Source organism: Phymastichus coffea, unplaced genomic scaffold, assembly GCF_024137745.1.
Source record: "Phymastichus coffea isolate CEN01 unplaced genomic scaffold, Cenicafe_Pcof_1.1 PCOF00007, whole genome shotgun sequence".
NCBI lineage: Eukaryota > Metazoa > Arthropoda > Insecta > Hymenoptera > Eulophidae > Phymastichus > Phymastichus coffea.
In genome coordinates this window covers 829,429-846,665 of record NW_026706818.1, presented here as the reverse complement: position 1 = coordinate 846,665, position 17,237 = coordinate 829,429, and the positions used below count along the sequence as shown (strand labels likewise).

Here is a 17,237-nt window from a genome sequence, read left to right as displayed (position 1 = left end):
TGGTAACTTAATATTTGATTCAATATATCGATAAAGCTATCTACATGTTCCACAACCTTAATAAACTATATTTATTGTGACGTCGGGGTCACTCTCAGGTACGCTTGGAGTAAGCGTAAACTCAGGGTTGCTCTGATTTGGCTATCGTGTAACATATAAGCCGGGATGAGCAATATTGTGGCGTTGAGAAAACTGTTTGTTAGCGTGGAATGTAATAACCAAATGTTATTACGAACACACCAGACTCACGCTTAATGTGTTCTTGAGGGACTTTAATGGAAATTCACCAGACTCACGCTTAATGAATTTCCAAAAGAAAGGCGGATTACTTAAAGAAAGAAAAGGATAGCCAAATATAAGATTTTACTTACTTTTATTTTATCAAATCACTTATTATTAAAGTTGCGTTCTCTCTGCTCTTTGGCCTCTTTCTCTCTCTATATACTCTGAATATACTTGGGTGACTTCTTGATTGAATTTTGGCTGACTTTTCTTCTTTGATGCTTCCTCCGTGACTCACTCACTGGTAAACACTTCTTGTTAGGGACTTCCTGGTGCTCACTCCACTTCCAACTAACTCTCCCTTTCCAGCCTTGTACAGAGCTTTTTATAAGCCGTGGGTGGTTGGGTGGAAATCCCTTTCCTCAGGTCCATGAAGCGATAACGGCCAAATTTTGTATTGGTGGGAAATTTTCTAATCATATCCAGAATTTCTTTATTGGTCTGTGGGCGTGAATTTTCAGAGAGAGAAAGGGCGGTCCCTTTTTAACTTGGGCCCTTTTCTCCAGAGATGGCTCTCGGAGTGCCACTTTTAAGAGCAAGAGTAACGCTATAGTTTATAATTACTTATATATAATTATACTAAACTTAATTAATTATAACGATACATAGTGATTATTATAAACATTCAGAAAAATCCAAACCTTTTACGATTTATTATAAAATACATTACTGTTCTATTTATTGGTTATTCGGTGACAAAAAGATGCGCATTATAATAGCTTACAAAATTGATGAAAATCTATTCAATATTACAGATATTTTCTTAAAAATCGGTGGGAAAAAAAGATAGATTGCATTTTTATGGTCCCCTTCCATTATCAGCGTGATAACACTTCACGATGTATACGCGATGATCGTAGGCCCCTGTCAACACATGTGTGTGGGACAAAGCAGGATAGAGCGTTGATTGTAAGCTTGAGTACGCAGGCTCGGGCCACTATCAAAGTTTATATTTCGAATGCGTTTTCATCGTGGGAAATTAGGAAGGTTCCCACTTCGTTCGTCATATTTAATAATTAAATTAATAGAGGAAAAAAAAACTAAGTTACGGCTGGCCGTCACATTATCAACGATAAATTGGAGTCAAGGATATGAATTTTAATCTAAAACACAGTAGTCAATAAAATTACTGGAAGTTTATCTTTTAAAGAGTGAAATAATTTTTGTAATCAGTACTTCATAATTTATTTGAATGATACCTAATTATTGATTTGCATATCGTAATTCAAATATGATAGAAAAATTTATTTAAGCAAAAATTAGTTGTATTAATAAAAAATGAAATAATATATTGTTTCAGAAATAGTTTTTATGTATTCATTAGTTTTTCAATCAATTAACAGATCAACAAAATTTTACTTTTTTTAGAGCCTCAGTAAGACATATCATTTCTCGTAGATTTTTCGATGGTGAATCCAAATCTAGCCACAGAATTGCTCTAGCACGTCAGGTTTTTAAGATATCGTAACCTAAATGTCTAAAAAGCGATGTTTTAGCCTATATTTGAGATTATGTAGCATCGTCATATTGTTTGTTCACAAAAAACTACAAACGACATCTCAAAGTAGAAGTCTTGTCCTTTCAAATGCCTTTGAGTTTGTTGAAATAGCTCTTTTTTTCTTTGAGATACTTTATTTTCAAATGTTCCATTTCCATGAATTTTCTTCCTCTTAAAATCTATATTTGCATTTTTCACCCCTTTTTCGCCCCTTTCAAGATATACAGGGGATGACGAAAGTTGACTAGTTTTCGGCCGCAACAATTGTATTGTTGTAAAAGATACTTGAAAAATAAGTTGAAAATAAAAAGATAACATAAGTATCAAATTTCGACAACGAAATATTAAGAACCTTATAGATTTTAAGAGGCAGAGAATTCATGGAAATGGAACATTTTTAAATTAAGTATCTCAAAGTAAAAATGAGCTATTTGAGCAAACTCAATAGCATTTGAAAGAGCAAGACTTCTTTTTTAAGATGCTGTTTGTAGTTTTTTGTGAAAAAATATAGGCTAAAACGTCGATTTTTGGACTTTTAGGTTAGGATATCTCAAAAACCTGACGTGCTAGAGCAATTCTGTGGCTAGATTTGGATTCACCATCGAAAAATCTACAAGAAACGATATGTCTTATTCAGGTTCAAAATTTTGTTGAACTGTATTATTACAGATCATATAGATGCTGAATTGGATAAGGTTCTTTCTATTGGTCCAAAGTATGGTGAATATTGAAAAATTTATATAACAAAAAAATAGATTTTAGATTTATAGAATTCATGGTATCGTATTAAAATTTATAGACTCAAGTCTGCAAATTATCATGTTGAAAAACTAGTCATTTTCAATTTCAGCACTTAATGACATTATAACCTCAATCAGTTTATGATCTGCACTAGTCAATATTTGTTAAAAAGCGTGAAAGATAATATAATAAGATATATGAATAGGAAAATAGCATGCCATAACCTATTTTTAATGGATTTATCAAACCTTACAGGTTTTTAATAAAAAAACGATTGAATAAGTTGCACAATGTACTAAACAACCGCAGTATAAACTTTAAATTTCTTGTGGCCGACCCAAGTTCTTTTGAAGATGTTAAATATTTATTTCATGAAGGTAAAATGACATTCTAAAATTTTTATTAATTCAATTTACATCTATTTTTTTCATGTAATATTTTTGTTTTGTCTCGGTCGGGTATATCATGGCCAATCGTTTCCGACTCTCTAGCGGGATTAGTAGCGTGCGTTCAATAGCGCTTTCTCTCCCTTTCCTTTTATTTTTTTTTTCTCGCGATACTGTCCATGATATGGCGCGGTAACATTGTATAGTAACCTTGAGAAATAAATTCGACTTATTCGTGAGTAGATCGTATCTTAACAATCATCAACAGATTAAAAATAGCAAAGGCTCTCATCATAGCTTGCCTAGTTGCTCCGAAGCCAAATTACTCTTTTAATATCACAACAAAATTTCTTAACTGCACTTTATAAGAATTGGAGTGTAAACTCTTACAATTGGAGCGTTATACAAAATAAATCAATTTTTTTATTAAGCGAACATAGCTTACTTTCCGGTTAAAACCCATCCAATAACTTCATATTTACAGTAAAATATCGATTGATATAAAATTTAATCTGTGTGACGGTAAACGTCAAATTAGCGCTAATTTTCTAACCTAATTGCTGTCTGCGGGAGGCAGCACTTGCCGGGAGACGAAAAATGTAACGACGGAATTCGGCACACGAGCAGACGGAACGCGCGCAATTGAAAATGAACCAGTGAGGGACTAACCATCATCACGTTCGCCCGTGTTTACAACGCCAGCTATTGATACGTGAGCCGCCAAGATCGAAATCCGCATTTAAAGTGTCCAAACCAGAGCCGATTACCAGTGACAGCTGTCACCGAGTTGTCCGGAGTGCTGACCTGAGCCAGTGGAAGCGTTGCCATCGCCTGCAAAGCCGAACGTCAGCGTGTGAGGTGTTTCGCCATCGAGGGTGAAACCACGTGCGTGCGCGTTCGCTATCCGCGAGTAACGAAAGACAGACTTTTTCCGCAGTGAGCGTGTGAATTATACTTCTTGTCTCCGTACGTCTGCTAAATAAAGGTAAGCTGGCCAGCTTAATTTCGCGGTCGCGATACAATTGTTACTCGGCTAATCAATCGAAGCGAAGCGTGCATGTAATAGCTCTACGGACAAAGAGCAGCGAGCGTCCCGACACTGCATGTTGTTGTCGAGCGAGCGCCGATGTAAACATATACACGCGGGCCAATTCTAGTGTAGCATTTGAAAGATAATAAAAGTTTTCGTATATGATATTCACAGTAATTTCGAAGCGTTCTTTCCGTATTTGTAGTTAGTTGGTAGACTGACACCCGTTTTCCCTTGCTCTCCGACTCCCGTATTAAACATAGATAATTACGTGCGCTCTTCAATACGATTACGCGAATAGAAATTAATTAAACGGTAACTCACCCCGTTACATCTGATAATATTTATCAGATTACAATATTCAAAAATCGAAAACTTTTTTCAGAATCAGAAGACTACTTATAAAAATTTAATAAATAATATATGGATGAATTCTATATAACTTTTTTTATCTTATTTTATTTATTATATTTATCGTCTTAATTTATAATTTATGTTTTTGAGAAAATAATGAATGAAACGAACACTTGTTTAAATTCATTTTTATTGGAGAATTCCTTAAAAGAAAAAGAACACTAGTTTATTTTTTTATATTATTAACGTCCGAGAAATAGAGCTTTATAGTTGAACCAGGCCGTCTTTTTACTTCAGAATATTTTCAAAGAACTTCATACGACGGCACCACACAACGATTTATACAAAGAAAGAAATCATCTTTAATGTGATAAGTTAGTGTCTTTGAATTGGTGTCATAGTGTCGAATCTCAGGATACTACCGAAACTAGCGATTTTTTGCGGTTCGATGTCAAGCGTAAAGGCGAAAAATAGCAATTAGGTACAGAGATTAATTTCAAGAGTCGGTAAAATATAACATGCACAAGGAATGGGCTGGATAAAATATGACCAGAAAAGTTGACCAAACAAGTTAAACATGAGTTTTTTCTTTTTCTTACATATTTTACCGACATATAAGTAACTATGAGATTTTTATGACTTTGTCAAATTAATAAACTTTACGATTCACCGATGTCTTCATAATATTTCAGTATCTCAATATACTGTGATATTACTTTCTTAGTGTTAATACAGAAGATTTAAGAGTTTTTCTTCTACGCGAGTAAGCTATCGTGGTTATCATGACTCACAGTATACTACGAAAGTTCATTGTATTTATGGGTTCCTGTATTACGTTTTTGTATTTACGCTATGCGCGCTCATGAAGTGCTATAAGTAGAGCTTTCGAGGCTACATGTGCAATCCTTTTTTTAACTATAAATCAAGTAAATTAAGCTTTTATTCAGTATTTATTGTTAATTATAGCATTTTTCCAACAATTTATTGTTATTTTAATAAATTATTTACTTGGCTTAATGAACAATCCAAAACTTGAAAGGTTTAATCTTCTATTTATCTCAAAATTCTTCAGCTAATTTTGATAGAGTTCTTGTTTTTTATTCTAAATATATGCCAATTTTCAGCTTCTATTTATACCGCTAGGTGGCGCATGCTAATCTGTAAGAGGAAAATTCATGTTGAAGTAACATATATACCGAAGAAAAATCCACAAAACCTCTTTGAGTTGCATTTTTGAAACTTATGTTTTAAAAATGACTCGGCCGTGTTCTCATCAGGATAATAGAAAAAAAGTATGTGGCCCCTGTGGTCGAAAAATTATCTTTCGAAAAATTAAGCCAGACAAATTTTTAATAAGTCAATCTATTGAAAAACTTATAAAAAAGTTTATATCTAAAGAATTTGATTTAAATCATGAAAAATATCCTTTGTGCATATCCAGGTCTTGTTATTTGACACTGTTTGATTTTGAAAAAGAAATTTTCAATCGGCAATTACCAACTATGCCTCATTATGAGGAATTATTATTATTGAAACAAACTCGCTTGAATAACGATTGTAATTGTTATGTGTGCTTGAATGCCAAGTCCAAAGGGCACATTAAAGTTGAGAAAGGCAGAGGGAAATTTAGAGATATAAATAAAGAAATTGATATTTCTACTGGCTTTTATGAATTACACAAACTAGAGAAGCTTTCATTGAATAAAAGTAGTGATTCTGTTGAACTTATTAAATATTGCAGTAAGTGTTATCAAGAAATAAAAAGAGGTAAAACTCATACTTGCAATAATCTTAGAGATAATATAATAAGCTTCGTTGAGAAACTCCCAGAAAAAGTACAACAGCAAATTGCAACGTATGTTATTAAAAACTATCTAGAATCTCAACCTGATTTAAATGGCAGACGAGTCAATGTCGACTTGAACTTAGTACTGCTGGGCGAAGTACAAGGATCACAGTAAATAAGATTGATAAGACAGTGTTCTTCGATGAAGATAAATTAGATAATTTTCGAGTCCAACTAACAGCTTCACAAAGAGAAATGAAAAAAATTACAAATTTTATAAGGTGTAATGTGTGTAGAATGTCTATTCCAAAAAACTACAGAGAGCATATGTCAAAAAAGTCTAAAGAATTAAAAGATGTTTACAAATCAGGTGTACATGAATTTGATTGTGAAAGCGGAACAGACGCAGAAAAGCAATCACGCACTGTTGTCTATGTCAACGCAGAAGAACTTTTAGACAAAGTTATCGAAAGTAGAGGATTATTGGGCAATTTTTGTATCAAAGCTATGGCTGATGGTGGACAAAATTTTTTCAAAATTAATTTATGTATTATGCCTGCTAGTTATTCACCTAAAAATGAAGAAAGTTCCATGCAAGAAAATTGTTATGATGAAAGTGATCCAGAAGAAACGGGTTTTCGACGCAATTATAGCAAATTTACGTACGACGTACATGTGGCTATTGATAGAAAGAGGATGACACTATTTATATTATTTGACTTGTGTAAGACTTTGTTTTTTTTATCTATATGTACATACTTTATCTATATGGCATCACAACTTTCCAAATGCAAGGTCTCAATTGAGAAAATATATAATGAATGCTCTTGTTTTTATTGCAAAGTGTACTGCGACCAGTCTTTAATCAAAAATATTGAATTTTTAATGATGTATCATTTGCGAAAATTTGTTAAATGTATTGAATTTTACCTAAGGCAAAAAAAGGACAATCAATCCCTGCCATGACAAAAAATCGAGCGGTCTACTTATTTTTAATAACGTTTTTTATACATTTACCAAATTTCCACAAACATAAGATTTTAACACGTGATAATATTTAGACTAGTAGTTTTCACTGTATTTTTCATTGAGTAGAAGCCTCATTTGTTTAATAACACAGGTATTCAAACAATAGGTTATTTTCTGTATCATAAACGAGCCATAGTATTCCTAAAGAATTTTAATAAAAGTGGAAAAATCACTTTTTTTTGTCATATTTAAGGTTATGTTATATCGTAAATAATTTTTTATCTAATAGATACAATTTAATGATTTAAGTATATTTTTGTAGAATATTTGAAGACAAAGAAAAAGTACTTTTTTTTCTAGTGGAATAAAGTGGAAAAATAATATATGGGGAAAACGCAAATTTACGTGAAAATTTTGCAATAAAGCAACGTTCAATAAAGCAATGTTCAACCCCTTTTCATGAGTATTGAAAATTAATGTAATTATAATAATGTACAACATACTTAGGACCTATACTTAACAGTTTAACGTGCCGGAACAAAGAGTCATGTAAAAATTTCTATACCTTGGACTAAATAAAAACAAATATATGAAAGATTGAGAAATATTCTTTAAGCATAAAACAAATTTTCACATCTGAATTTCTAATGTATCACTACAAAGAGTTCTAGGATATTTTGATACAATTACATAAAATAATTAGAAACAAAAGCATATTCCGAAAAACTGACTGAAAATTAGTATTAAAAACAATGACATCTGTACATATGTTTGTATGTATATGTATGTTGTATTCTGATCATCACAATAAATTAAATACATTCAAGCGTTCTACGTTGTTCCGAATCTTTTAAAAAAGGATTATCAAATTGTGCTATAATTTTCACAGTTCTTAAATGATAGTACAGATTGTAAAAGTTGGTTAAATAAATTATTATTTAACGCCGTTAAGATATGAATTGGTCCTTTCTGCGAGACTAACCGCCACCTTAATCCACTGTTTTTATGTCCAGTTTTTATCAGCATTAATTTTAAGAGGTTGAAAATGAGTGCAAAACATAGCACGAGATATTTGAATATTATTACGAGTTTTTACTGCGAGTCAAGATTACTGGAGTAGTAACATAGGAAAATATAAAACATGATTAAAAATGGTAGATGAAGAGTTTAATATATCTTATAGCAACAAATCTAAAAAAAAGTATATCGGGCGAGAGATTTAATTGTAAATAATATCATAAACAAAAGAAGTGATCGTACTTTTTGATCATATAGAGAGAGAAAGAGAGAGAGAAACAGAGAGAGGGAGAGAAACATAGAGAGAGAGAGAGAGAGAGAGAAAGAAATTGTGATGATGCGTCAACCTTGAATTATTATTGAGCTCACACGAGATCCGTTCCCGACAAGAGGATGCGATCGAACAGCTGATGCCGCATAGCCCACTCGCGCACATCCGAGACCTCGCGATTTAACACTCCTCAGGGTCTACCAAGCTGATGCGCATGATCCTTACGCCCGCGTACAACCATTCGCGCACTCACGATCTGAACCGATACTCCCCCAGGAAGCTAGACGACAAGGAAGATTGTAGCTGAGATCAGCTGATCATAGCAACTGCTGTTAAGTTAGAGTAGACCTGGCTAGACCAAGGGAGGGACAACCGAACGCGTGAGAGCGAGCAAGACGATACGAGACCGATCGGACGCTAGCGAGGGGAAATCGGTAGGGCTAACGAGCGCATGTTAGAAAGAGATAGCCGATAACGACACGAAACTGACCGACGCACACGACTTGACTAGCCAATCGGTAATAGGATAGGGGTAGATCGCCGAATGAGTTAAGACGACGCTACTTAACCAACCAATCGGTAACAGGCTAGGGATGGTTTAGCAAATAGAATAAAACTGACGCTATCTGCTTAACAAATAGGGAAATTAGGCGCCAAGAACTGACCAGTCGTAAAATTGTGCTGGCCAACTTAGTAAAATAGACGGCGCTGACATCCGACCTAGCAACCAAACCGACCAATTAGGTAAAATCTTGCGACTTTAAGGGGAAGCAAGTTAGGAGAAGCGACGCAACGCCGCAGAATGCCGCGCCAGTAGCCGTTCAGTAGCTGAGTAGTAACCGTTTAGTAGCCGAGTAGTAGTCGTTCAGTAGCCGAGTAGTAGCCGTTCAGTAGCCGTGTAGTAGCCGTACAGTAGCTGCCCAAACCCGAGCCGCGCAGTAGCCGCCGAGTAGCCACTAGAGCAACCGCCAGTCTCTGGAGCCGCGCGGACATCCGGAACACGCGAGTGAGAGTGAGCGCCGACCAAAGAAGCAACAGTATAACACAGAAGCAGCAGCATAACACAGAAGCAGCAGCATAACACGGAAGCAACAGCATCAGAATATTCAGCCGCAGCAGCAGCAGCAGAAAATCAAACGGGAAACAGCAAGATAACGAAAATTGAGTACTTCTCTTTCACCCTCTGATTATGCGTGACCGTCTAGACCTCATGTGTTACCGGGAGTCCCGTCTGACCTTCGCGCGATCGACGAATTCCTCGTGTGCGACCCGTTAGATTGACACGAATTTCCTTTACGTGATCGTTAAGCCCCTGTATAAATATAAATATCGCCTGAGCTTCCTGATCGCCAAGTTCCTCGCAATAGCATTAGATTGCCATTGATGCTTTTACGCCGTCGTAAATGTTCGCGTATCAATAGGACCCTATATGATCGCCACGCAATCCCCGAAACTGCCCGCGTATTAGTCTAGGTCACCTAACCTCCGCTCGATTGTCACGAAAGCGGGTCGAAGTCATGTCACAGAGCGCCATCCGCGCCGTCAATAAATTTAGGCGAAACTGACCGTCGCGAACAGCTGATTACGAGTGGGCATGAAAAGAGACGCGAGATAATTGACTTTGGGCTGACCCGGGTAAAACAAGTTTGATTACTAATAAAGATGAATCCTAGCTTAAACCATTATTGTCATTGACTTCACCCCGTTTGATTTTACTATATCCCCCGTAGCTACCGCGATCGGGTGCGCGAAACTAGCAAACGCGTTGACACCTCGACGCCGCTTCAATCCACGTGACCGGTTGATCTGAACTCTCTACTGCTCTTGGATCGTTAACGTGGCGTCCTGAGATGCCGCTCCGATTACCCGCTGCTGAGACAAGAGCCTTTGCCCCGACATAATGACTAGCCGTCGAGCCACAGCCGTGGGTGGTTAATATTCCCCCCTCCCCCGTTTGATTCTCTTCGTACGTTCGATTTAGGACTTCGCACTCTCTTTTCTTTCTGACACCCTATAGGTAGCCAACGAAGCCAGCGTACGGGGAAGACAACGGGACCGCCCAAATCACAGCGACCAGAACGATTGATCATTGATAATAAATAAAAGCTGCGATTATCGGCTGACTGCGTCGCTGGCGGCAGTTGAAGCCGGAAAAATCGACTATTTAATTTTCCCCCGCCCTCTTCCCCGTCGCAAAATCTAACCGCGAGCTGACGAACGAACATCAAAACGCGATATAAACAAAAACGCTCATGAGTCAAAAGAATTATTTTATCGAGACATTGCTGCTGCAGATAGGGATATTTGAATGGGAGGAGCGTACATAAGTGGGCGACTGCAACAGGTGCAGGATCGAGTTGGAAGTAAAAGTGTTATCCGGAGAAAACAGTTTGGTCAGCAATCTCATTCCTTTCTATTTCGCCAAGCAATCTAACTCTCCACAACTTGCACTCCTGCGTGCGCGTCCTAGTTTCTCTCCTAGAACTTTGCGCATAGCACCAAAACTAACTAGCCGTAAAGAGCAAGAGTAATTCGTACGATTCTTACGCGAAATCAAATAAATACGCTTCTTGACCATTAATGTTTTACTGACTACTAGACTGAGTCTCCCTCTTCTACTTCGTGCATGCATACCTTTCATGTATACTTCCGAATATTAAGCCGATCTGTCTATCACATTCATGCTCCCTATTCTCTGTCATGGCTGCTTCTCAATATACTTACGCGCTTTAATTCGATTGTTATAAGACATTTAAATGCACATTCATAAAAAAGTTTATATTAATAGAGATACTAGTAAGACAAATTATATGGTAGTATATTTGTGAAATAATTATTAATGAATTATATTTCATATTGTTTTCAATGACTAACCTGTAAAATTTTCCTGATTTGTTGAGCTATTTCTGGTCTTGGTCCAAGTTCTAGTAGTCTTCGAGCAAATGATCGCGCTGTTTTATAGTATTTGAATTTAAAAAATGTGTTTACTGCTGTCCGTAAAGTTAAAACTTGATGAACTGGCTGTAAATTACAATGTGTAAAATAAGCGATCATTTCACAAATTCTTTGCTGATCTCGTAATGAAATTTTTGGAATATTTTTTCTTTCCGTTTCCATTTTAAGACCCAAGATATATTCTCGACAAATTTCAATAAGCTGCTGTGCTTCAGCAATACTTTGTTTTGAATCTAAATACAATAAAGGAATCATAAGTAATATTGATTGTAATTTTTCAACAGCTTCTACAAACTTTCCAGCCGTTGTCAACTGATAACTGACTTGTAATTTGTCTACAAGATCAGGTAGTTGCAATATACCGACTGGTAATTGCAGTTTTGAGTGTTTTTCTTTCCAGTTGCGTAATGGATAGTTATATATCGTAATGGTACTAGGAAATAAGGTTAAAGATGTTTTAGAACTTAAAAATATACTCAAAAACAGTTTTTTAAATTTCTTAAATTGAACTATGCCAATTTGTTCATTTAGTAGTTTAAAAGCTGTTTCAAATGATCCTGCCAAAATATGGTCAACAGAAAGTTGAGATTCAGCTGTCCAAATTTCGGCAATTGATATACCTTTTGAAGGTGGCGAAAAATAATTTTCATCTAATTGTAGAGCTTCAGTTGAGACTATTTCTATTGGAAGATCTATTTCTTCAACGTCCCAACCTACTGATAAATTTGAAACGTTAGTGAAATTTTTATCCACTCTAAAATTCGACGTTACAGACTCGTGTATTTCAGTTTCGTCTTCATCACTTCCCCAACCTTCAGAATTTGAATTGTTTTCATGTGGAGCCAATAATGAATTGACTTGATTTTGATTTTTGGAATTAAGAGATCCATCAAAAAATCCACGAGATACTGTTAGTAGAGGCCAATTACTTTCGACATAACATACGGGAAGGAGTGGCCGTAAGCAAAATGAAAATATTTGAGAGTTTTCCTTGCTTCCGCCATCATTGACGATATTCGGCAAATACTGTGTACACTCAACGTTATATATACGTTTTGTTATATGAGCTAACGCCTCTTGACTCGACTGCTGAAACACACACACACATATATATATATATATATAAACATATATAAAAATGATTTATTTGAATTAAATAAATTTATCAATACGCAGTAAATTACATAAAATATAATTTGGAAAATAGCAGTTTTATTTGAAATTGTACGCGTGTGCTTACACTAAATATGCAGTTATGAATAAAAGTTAAACTACATACACATATACACATATATGCATACTTTGTGACAGGGCTGATAGCGATGTTCGCTAGCCCTGTGCGCGGCACTCTCCTTGCACGGATGTAGCGGCCGAGCGTGGCTATGGTTGACATAGCATTCACGCGCTCGTGTCATTGCAGGACCTGGAGAAGGGAGAGCGCGGCCGGCGGAGAAGACGGCGTGAGAAGGAGCGAGAGCGCGAAGAGCGTGAGGGAGAGCGAGAGAGGAAGAGGAATAAGCGAGAACGCGGAAAGCATGGCTTGCGCCGCGAGAATTAGGAGAGCGGAGAGAAATATTGAGGGCAGTTGAGGAGAGACCGAATGAGAGAGAGAGTCTTTGTGTGGCGAATCTCCGGCTGCTGTTTGAGCAGCTCCACGATCACGATTAGACGATCGAGGAGCCGATCCCGGCCGCCAGCTGTCAACCAGCCGCCGCTAGTGGTCCAGCGCTTACCCCACTGCCAGCAGGACTGCGATTTCGCCGACGCTGTCTCTCCACCAGCGAGCCGCGGGAGGAGCTACCCGGTGGGTTCGATTCTGTTTGTTCCGCGATCTCTCTCTCACTAACCAGTTCTTGCCCGATACGACGCCGCGAACTGAAATGTCGCGTGTGATAGTTGAGCGAATCTGCTCCTATTTGCCGCCTACTGTCGCGTTTCGTGGATTGAGCGAGCGCGCTTACTATCGTGATTTTGTAAGAATCCGTAGATGTAATTTTCGATGGCGTAAATATTGTTAAGGGATCGCCTTTCTATATTTATTTCAATTTCTTCCATTCACCTTTCCCGTCATCGCTGTAGATTCGCGCTCGTGGAAGTCAGCGCCGGCTTCCTTCACCGGAATAGGACCCTTCAATAAATCGCAGGGGGCACAGTAGTGGCGCACTTGGCTGTGTCTTTGAGAATATTTCTCCCTCCCTTTGCAACTTAAGGAATCAGGTAAATAAGACTACGAACTACTAGTAAAGAAAATATTTCTAACAAGGGAACCACCGCAACTGGACCCACCGATTTTTATGATTTTTGGTTATGTTATAATATTTATATATGTGACACGGATTTTTTATATGGACTGACATCCACTTTTAAGAAGTGAAATCCACCCCTGAAAACCACTCCGAAAAATGGTTTTTTAAATATATCTCTGCATTTGATGCTAAAGTTATATCAGTAGAAGCACCTACTCATAAGAAATATTTTGGTATTGATTTTATTTAAAAATATTCATTAGATGCAGAGATATATTTAAAAATCATTTTTCGGGTTGGTTTTCAGGGGTGAATATCACTTCTTAAAAGTAGATGTCAGCCGATAAAAAAAATCCGTGTCGAATATTTTTTGGAATATTACAATATATCCAAAAAATCATTAAATGAGTGGAGTCAGGTTGCGGTGGTTCCCTTGTAAGTAAGAAAAAACTGAACTTTTGATTTTTTATATATGATATTTGAAACTAAGAAATAACATGAACTATCGAGATGGACAATAGACAATTAACTCATTAACCTATAAAGTTGCATCACTACATCAACAAATTTAACGTTCCGTCCATTTTAATGCAAAAATGAATCAAAGATGTCTTTGACCAAGTTAAGATTTTTAAAAATTTTTAAATGTGTACTTTAAAATTTTTTAAATTTATCTATATCATTTCATAGGTAGGGTAAGAGGTTCGGTTGTGAGTTCAGTTGTGGGTAGAGTTCAGTTGTGGATACCCATTCATTTCTGTTAACAGAAAGCAGATGAAGTTTTTCTAACAAATGTCATTTAAGTATTATGGCAACACTTTCTTTCATACCAAATATCGAAGCGAACAAACGTACCTGCTTTATGCTGTGAGCATATTAATTTTTCTGTTTGAAAAAAAGTCACAAAAATTTACTTAAACTTTTTCAATAGTATTACAAATCCAAGTGAATCAATGGCGGTAAGTGTAATGCATATTTATTCAGTAGGAATATACTCCTACTTTGTGATGCAATATGGATAGCAACTAATATGTTGACACTAAAAATTTTTTTTACCACTTCTTAAGATATTTAACAAGTTCGGTTATGAGCACCGAAATTAGTTCGGTTGTGAGCACCCGTTTTGTTTTTTTGAAAAATGGTTAAATCAAAAATATAAATATATAATATAAATTAAAAATATAATATAAATTAAAAATATGATATAAATTAAAAATATAATATAAATTAAAAATATAATATAAATTAAAAATATAATATAAATTAAAAATATCGTCGTTGATTGAACCTAACTACTTAGTTCACAATACCTAATGAAATATACGTATGTTGATAATTTTTTATGTTCCCATGCATTTCTTTTACATTAAAATATTAATGGAGTATTCATATACTTTTCGATTTTTTTAGGCATGTCAACCAAAGATAAATCGAAAAAATCGTCTGATATAGATTTTAATATACTGTTAGATGCCATTAAACGTTGTTCTGTGGATAAGCTGTCCATAAAATCGACTGCCGCAATGTATGCAATTTCCCGAACCATTCTTCAATGCTACGTGAAGAAATTGGAAGAATATTTCGAAAACATCGAAACCATCGAAGGTGATGCTTTATTGGATTTTCTTCGAGCATGTAACAAGCACGTGCCATCGAATCAGATCTTCTGGACAGACCAGGAGAACGACTGATCATCTTGACGGGCACACGGCGAGTTGGTAAGGTGGAAGCTGCTGAACGAGGCACCATGATTACCATGGCGTTGACAGTCAACGCTAATGAAAATGGTTTGCCGCCGTTTCTCTTTTATTCAAGGAAAAACATGCAAAGCTGCTAATTTGATAAAGCCTTTTCGGGTACGGATGCTTTGACAAACTGCTCTGGATGGATGGATCAGCCGGCATTCGTTCGCTACATGCGGTATTTCACTGCGTTTGTCAAGTCAACGCCAGCTTCTCCTATTTTACTGCTTCTAGATAAGCACTCTAGCCATTTGTCGGTAGAAGCGTAAGACTTGGCCGTCGAGAATGACGTGCACATTCTTTCGTTTCCACCGCATTACAGTCACTAGCTTCAGCCTTTGGATGTTTCTGTATTTGGACCGGTGAAGACTTTTTTCCAGTGTCAGTGTTCGGCTTGGTAAAAGAGCAATGCCAATAAGGGCTTGGAAATACGTCACCTAGCCAGATTGATCTGCAAAGCGCTTGATCTGGCGTTGACACCAAAGACAATCAAATCTGGTTTCCGCGAAAACAGGCATCATGCCATTTGATTCAGACATTTTCAGTGAAGCTGATTATGTTGAAGCCGTCGGACAAACTCCAGATCCATCTACTTCGATTTTGAATGACGTCGATCCATTGCACGGTGTGACGCTGAACAAGCCATTGAATCGCGGCCACAATTCAATAGAGAGTTCGATATTGACTTCTCTGGACGTTCTTTGTAGTCTAAAGAAGAAAGCAGCTGAGCGGAATGCTAAACAAGCGGCCAAGGAAGCGACAGTAGCTAAGCGCGTCAAACTAACTTCAGTCAAGGGCACCAATCCAACTTCATCTAAACCATCAGCTAAGCGCGCCAATCCACCTCTAGCCAAACCATCGGCTAAACGCACCAAGCCAAACGATTCTCCGCTATCTGACGATGAAATAGACTTCTGCCTGATTTGATTGAAGCTTTTGCCACGTAAATTGACGGATACCAACTCCATTAACTGTAGGGAATGCGATCGGTTCTTCCACCTGAAATGTGCAGGTATGCGTGTCAACTATTTCACATGCAAACATTGCGTTTCAGACAAAGACTAATGTCATAAATTTTTAAAATGTTATAAAATAGTTTGTTCTAAAATGTTAAATAGTTGTTCTAAATTATAAAATAGTTATTCTAAAATACTGTTCTAAAAAAGTTGTATTATAAAATAAATAAACTTTCATTTTCTCTATATTCTTGGTGATTTCTCTAGTTATTTCCCATCGTCAGCAGAATTTGCAAGGGTGCCTACAACCGAACCAATAAAAGATTTTAGCCAAAAATGACTACTTCACTCATTCATTCTATTTGACGGAATCAATTTTGTCTTTTCGTTGGTAGTTAGCTAAGGTCTCTTAGCTTTCCATAGATACCCATATGTTCAAAAAATATGCACTTGGTGAAAAGTTATGAGCTAAAAACAAAGTGATGTCCACAACCGAACCCTTTCCCCTACACATAACACACCAATGTGTGTATGCGTATGTGTGCATATATATACATACACGCATACAAACATTTGATTCGCCGACTAATAATCAGAGATAATGATTGGCTTATTCTCATCATTGAATATCTTAAGATTTATTTCAAGATATTTAATGGTGCTATAAAATTGTTAATTTTTCTTTCACTAAAAGTAGAGAATATACGTATTTCATATATGAAAACTTTTTTTTTGCCAAATGGACCAACTTCGCTAATTAGTATTACATATTCTTCAAAGCCGTTGGATTCATTGTGTTCACAATACTCAAAAACAAAATTTTAGGATAAATAAAAATTGTAAAAAGAGCTATATTTCATCCGTAATAACGCACCAGAAAAAAAAATTAAAATAGTTACGAAGAGAGGTCAATAAGTCTTTACAAAAAGAAGCAAAAAAAAGTTTTGCGTATGTAATGTTTCTTTATTTTTCAACATAATCTCCTTGAAGGTTGATACATTTTA

The 17,237-nt window shown here is 36.2% G+C and overlaps 1 protein-coding gene across 2 annotated transcripts in view; it reads right to left on the bottom strand.

The window, feature by feature from the left end:
- The window catches only part of LOC131669101 (coatomer subunit alpha), a 174,728-nt gene that overhangs the window by 10,025 nt on the left and 147,466 nt on the right, over positions 1-17,237 (bottom strand). Inside the window, exon 5 of one of the 2 annotated variants that reach the window (XM_058943736.1) lies at positions 11,209-12,378. In XM_058943736.1, the coding sequence (XP_058799719.1) occupies positions 11,209-12,378 (1,170 nt within the window). The remainder of the gene's footprint in view (positions 1-11,208; positions 12,379-17,237) is intronic. The other variant, XM_058943745.1, reaches the window with a different exon arrangement.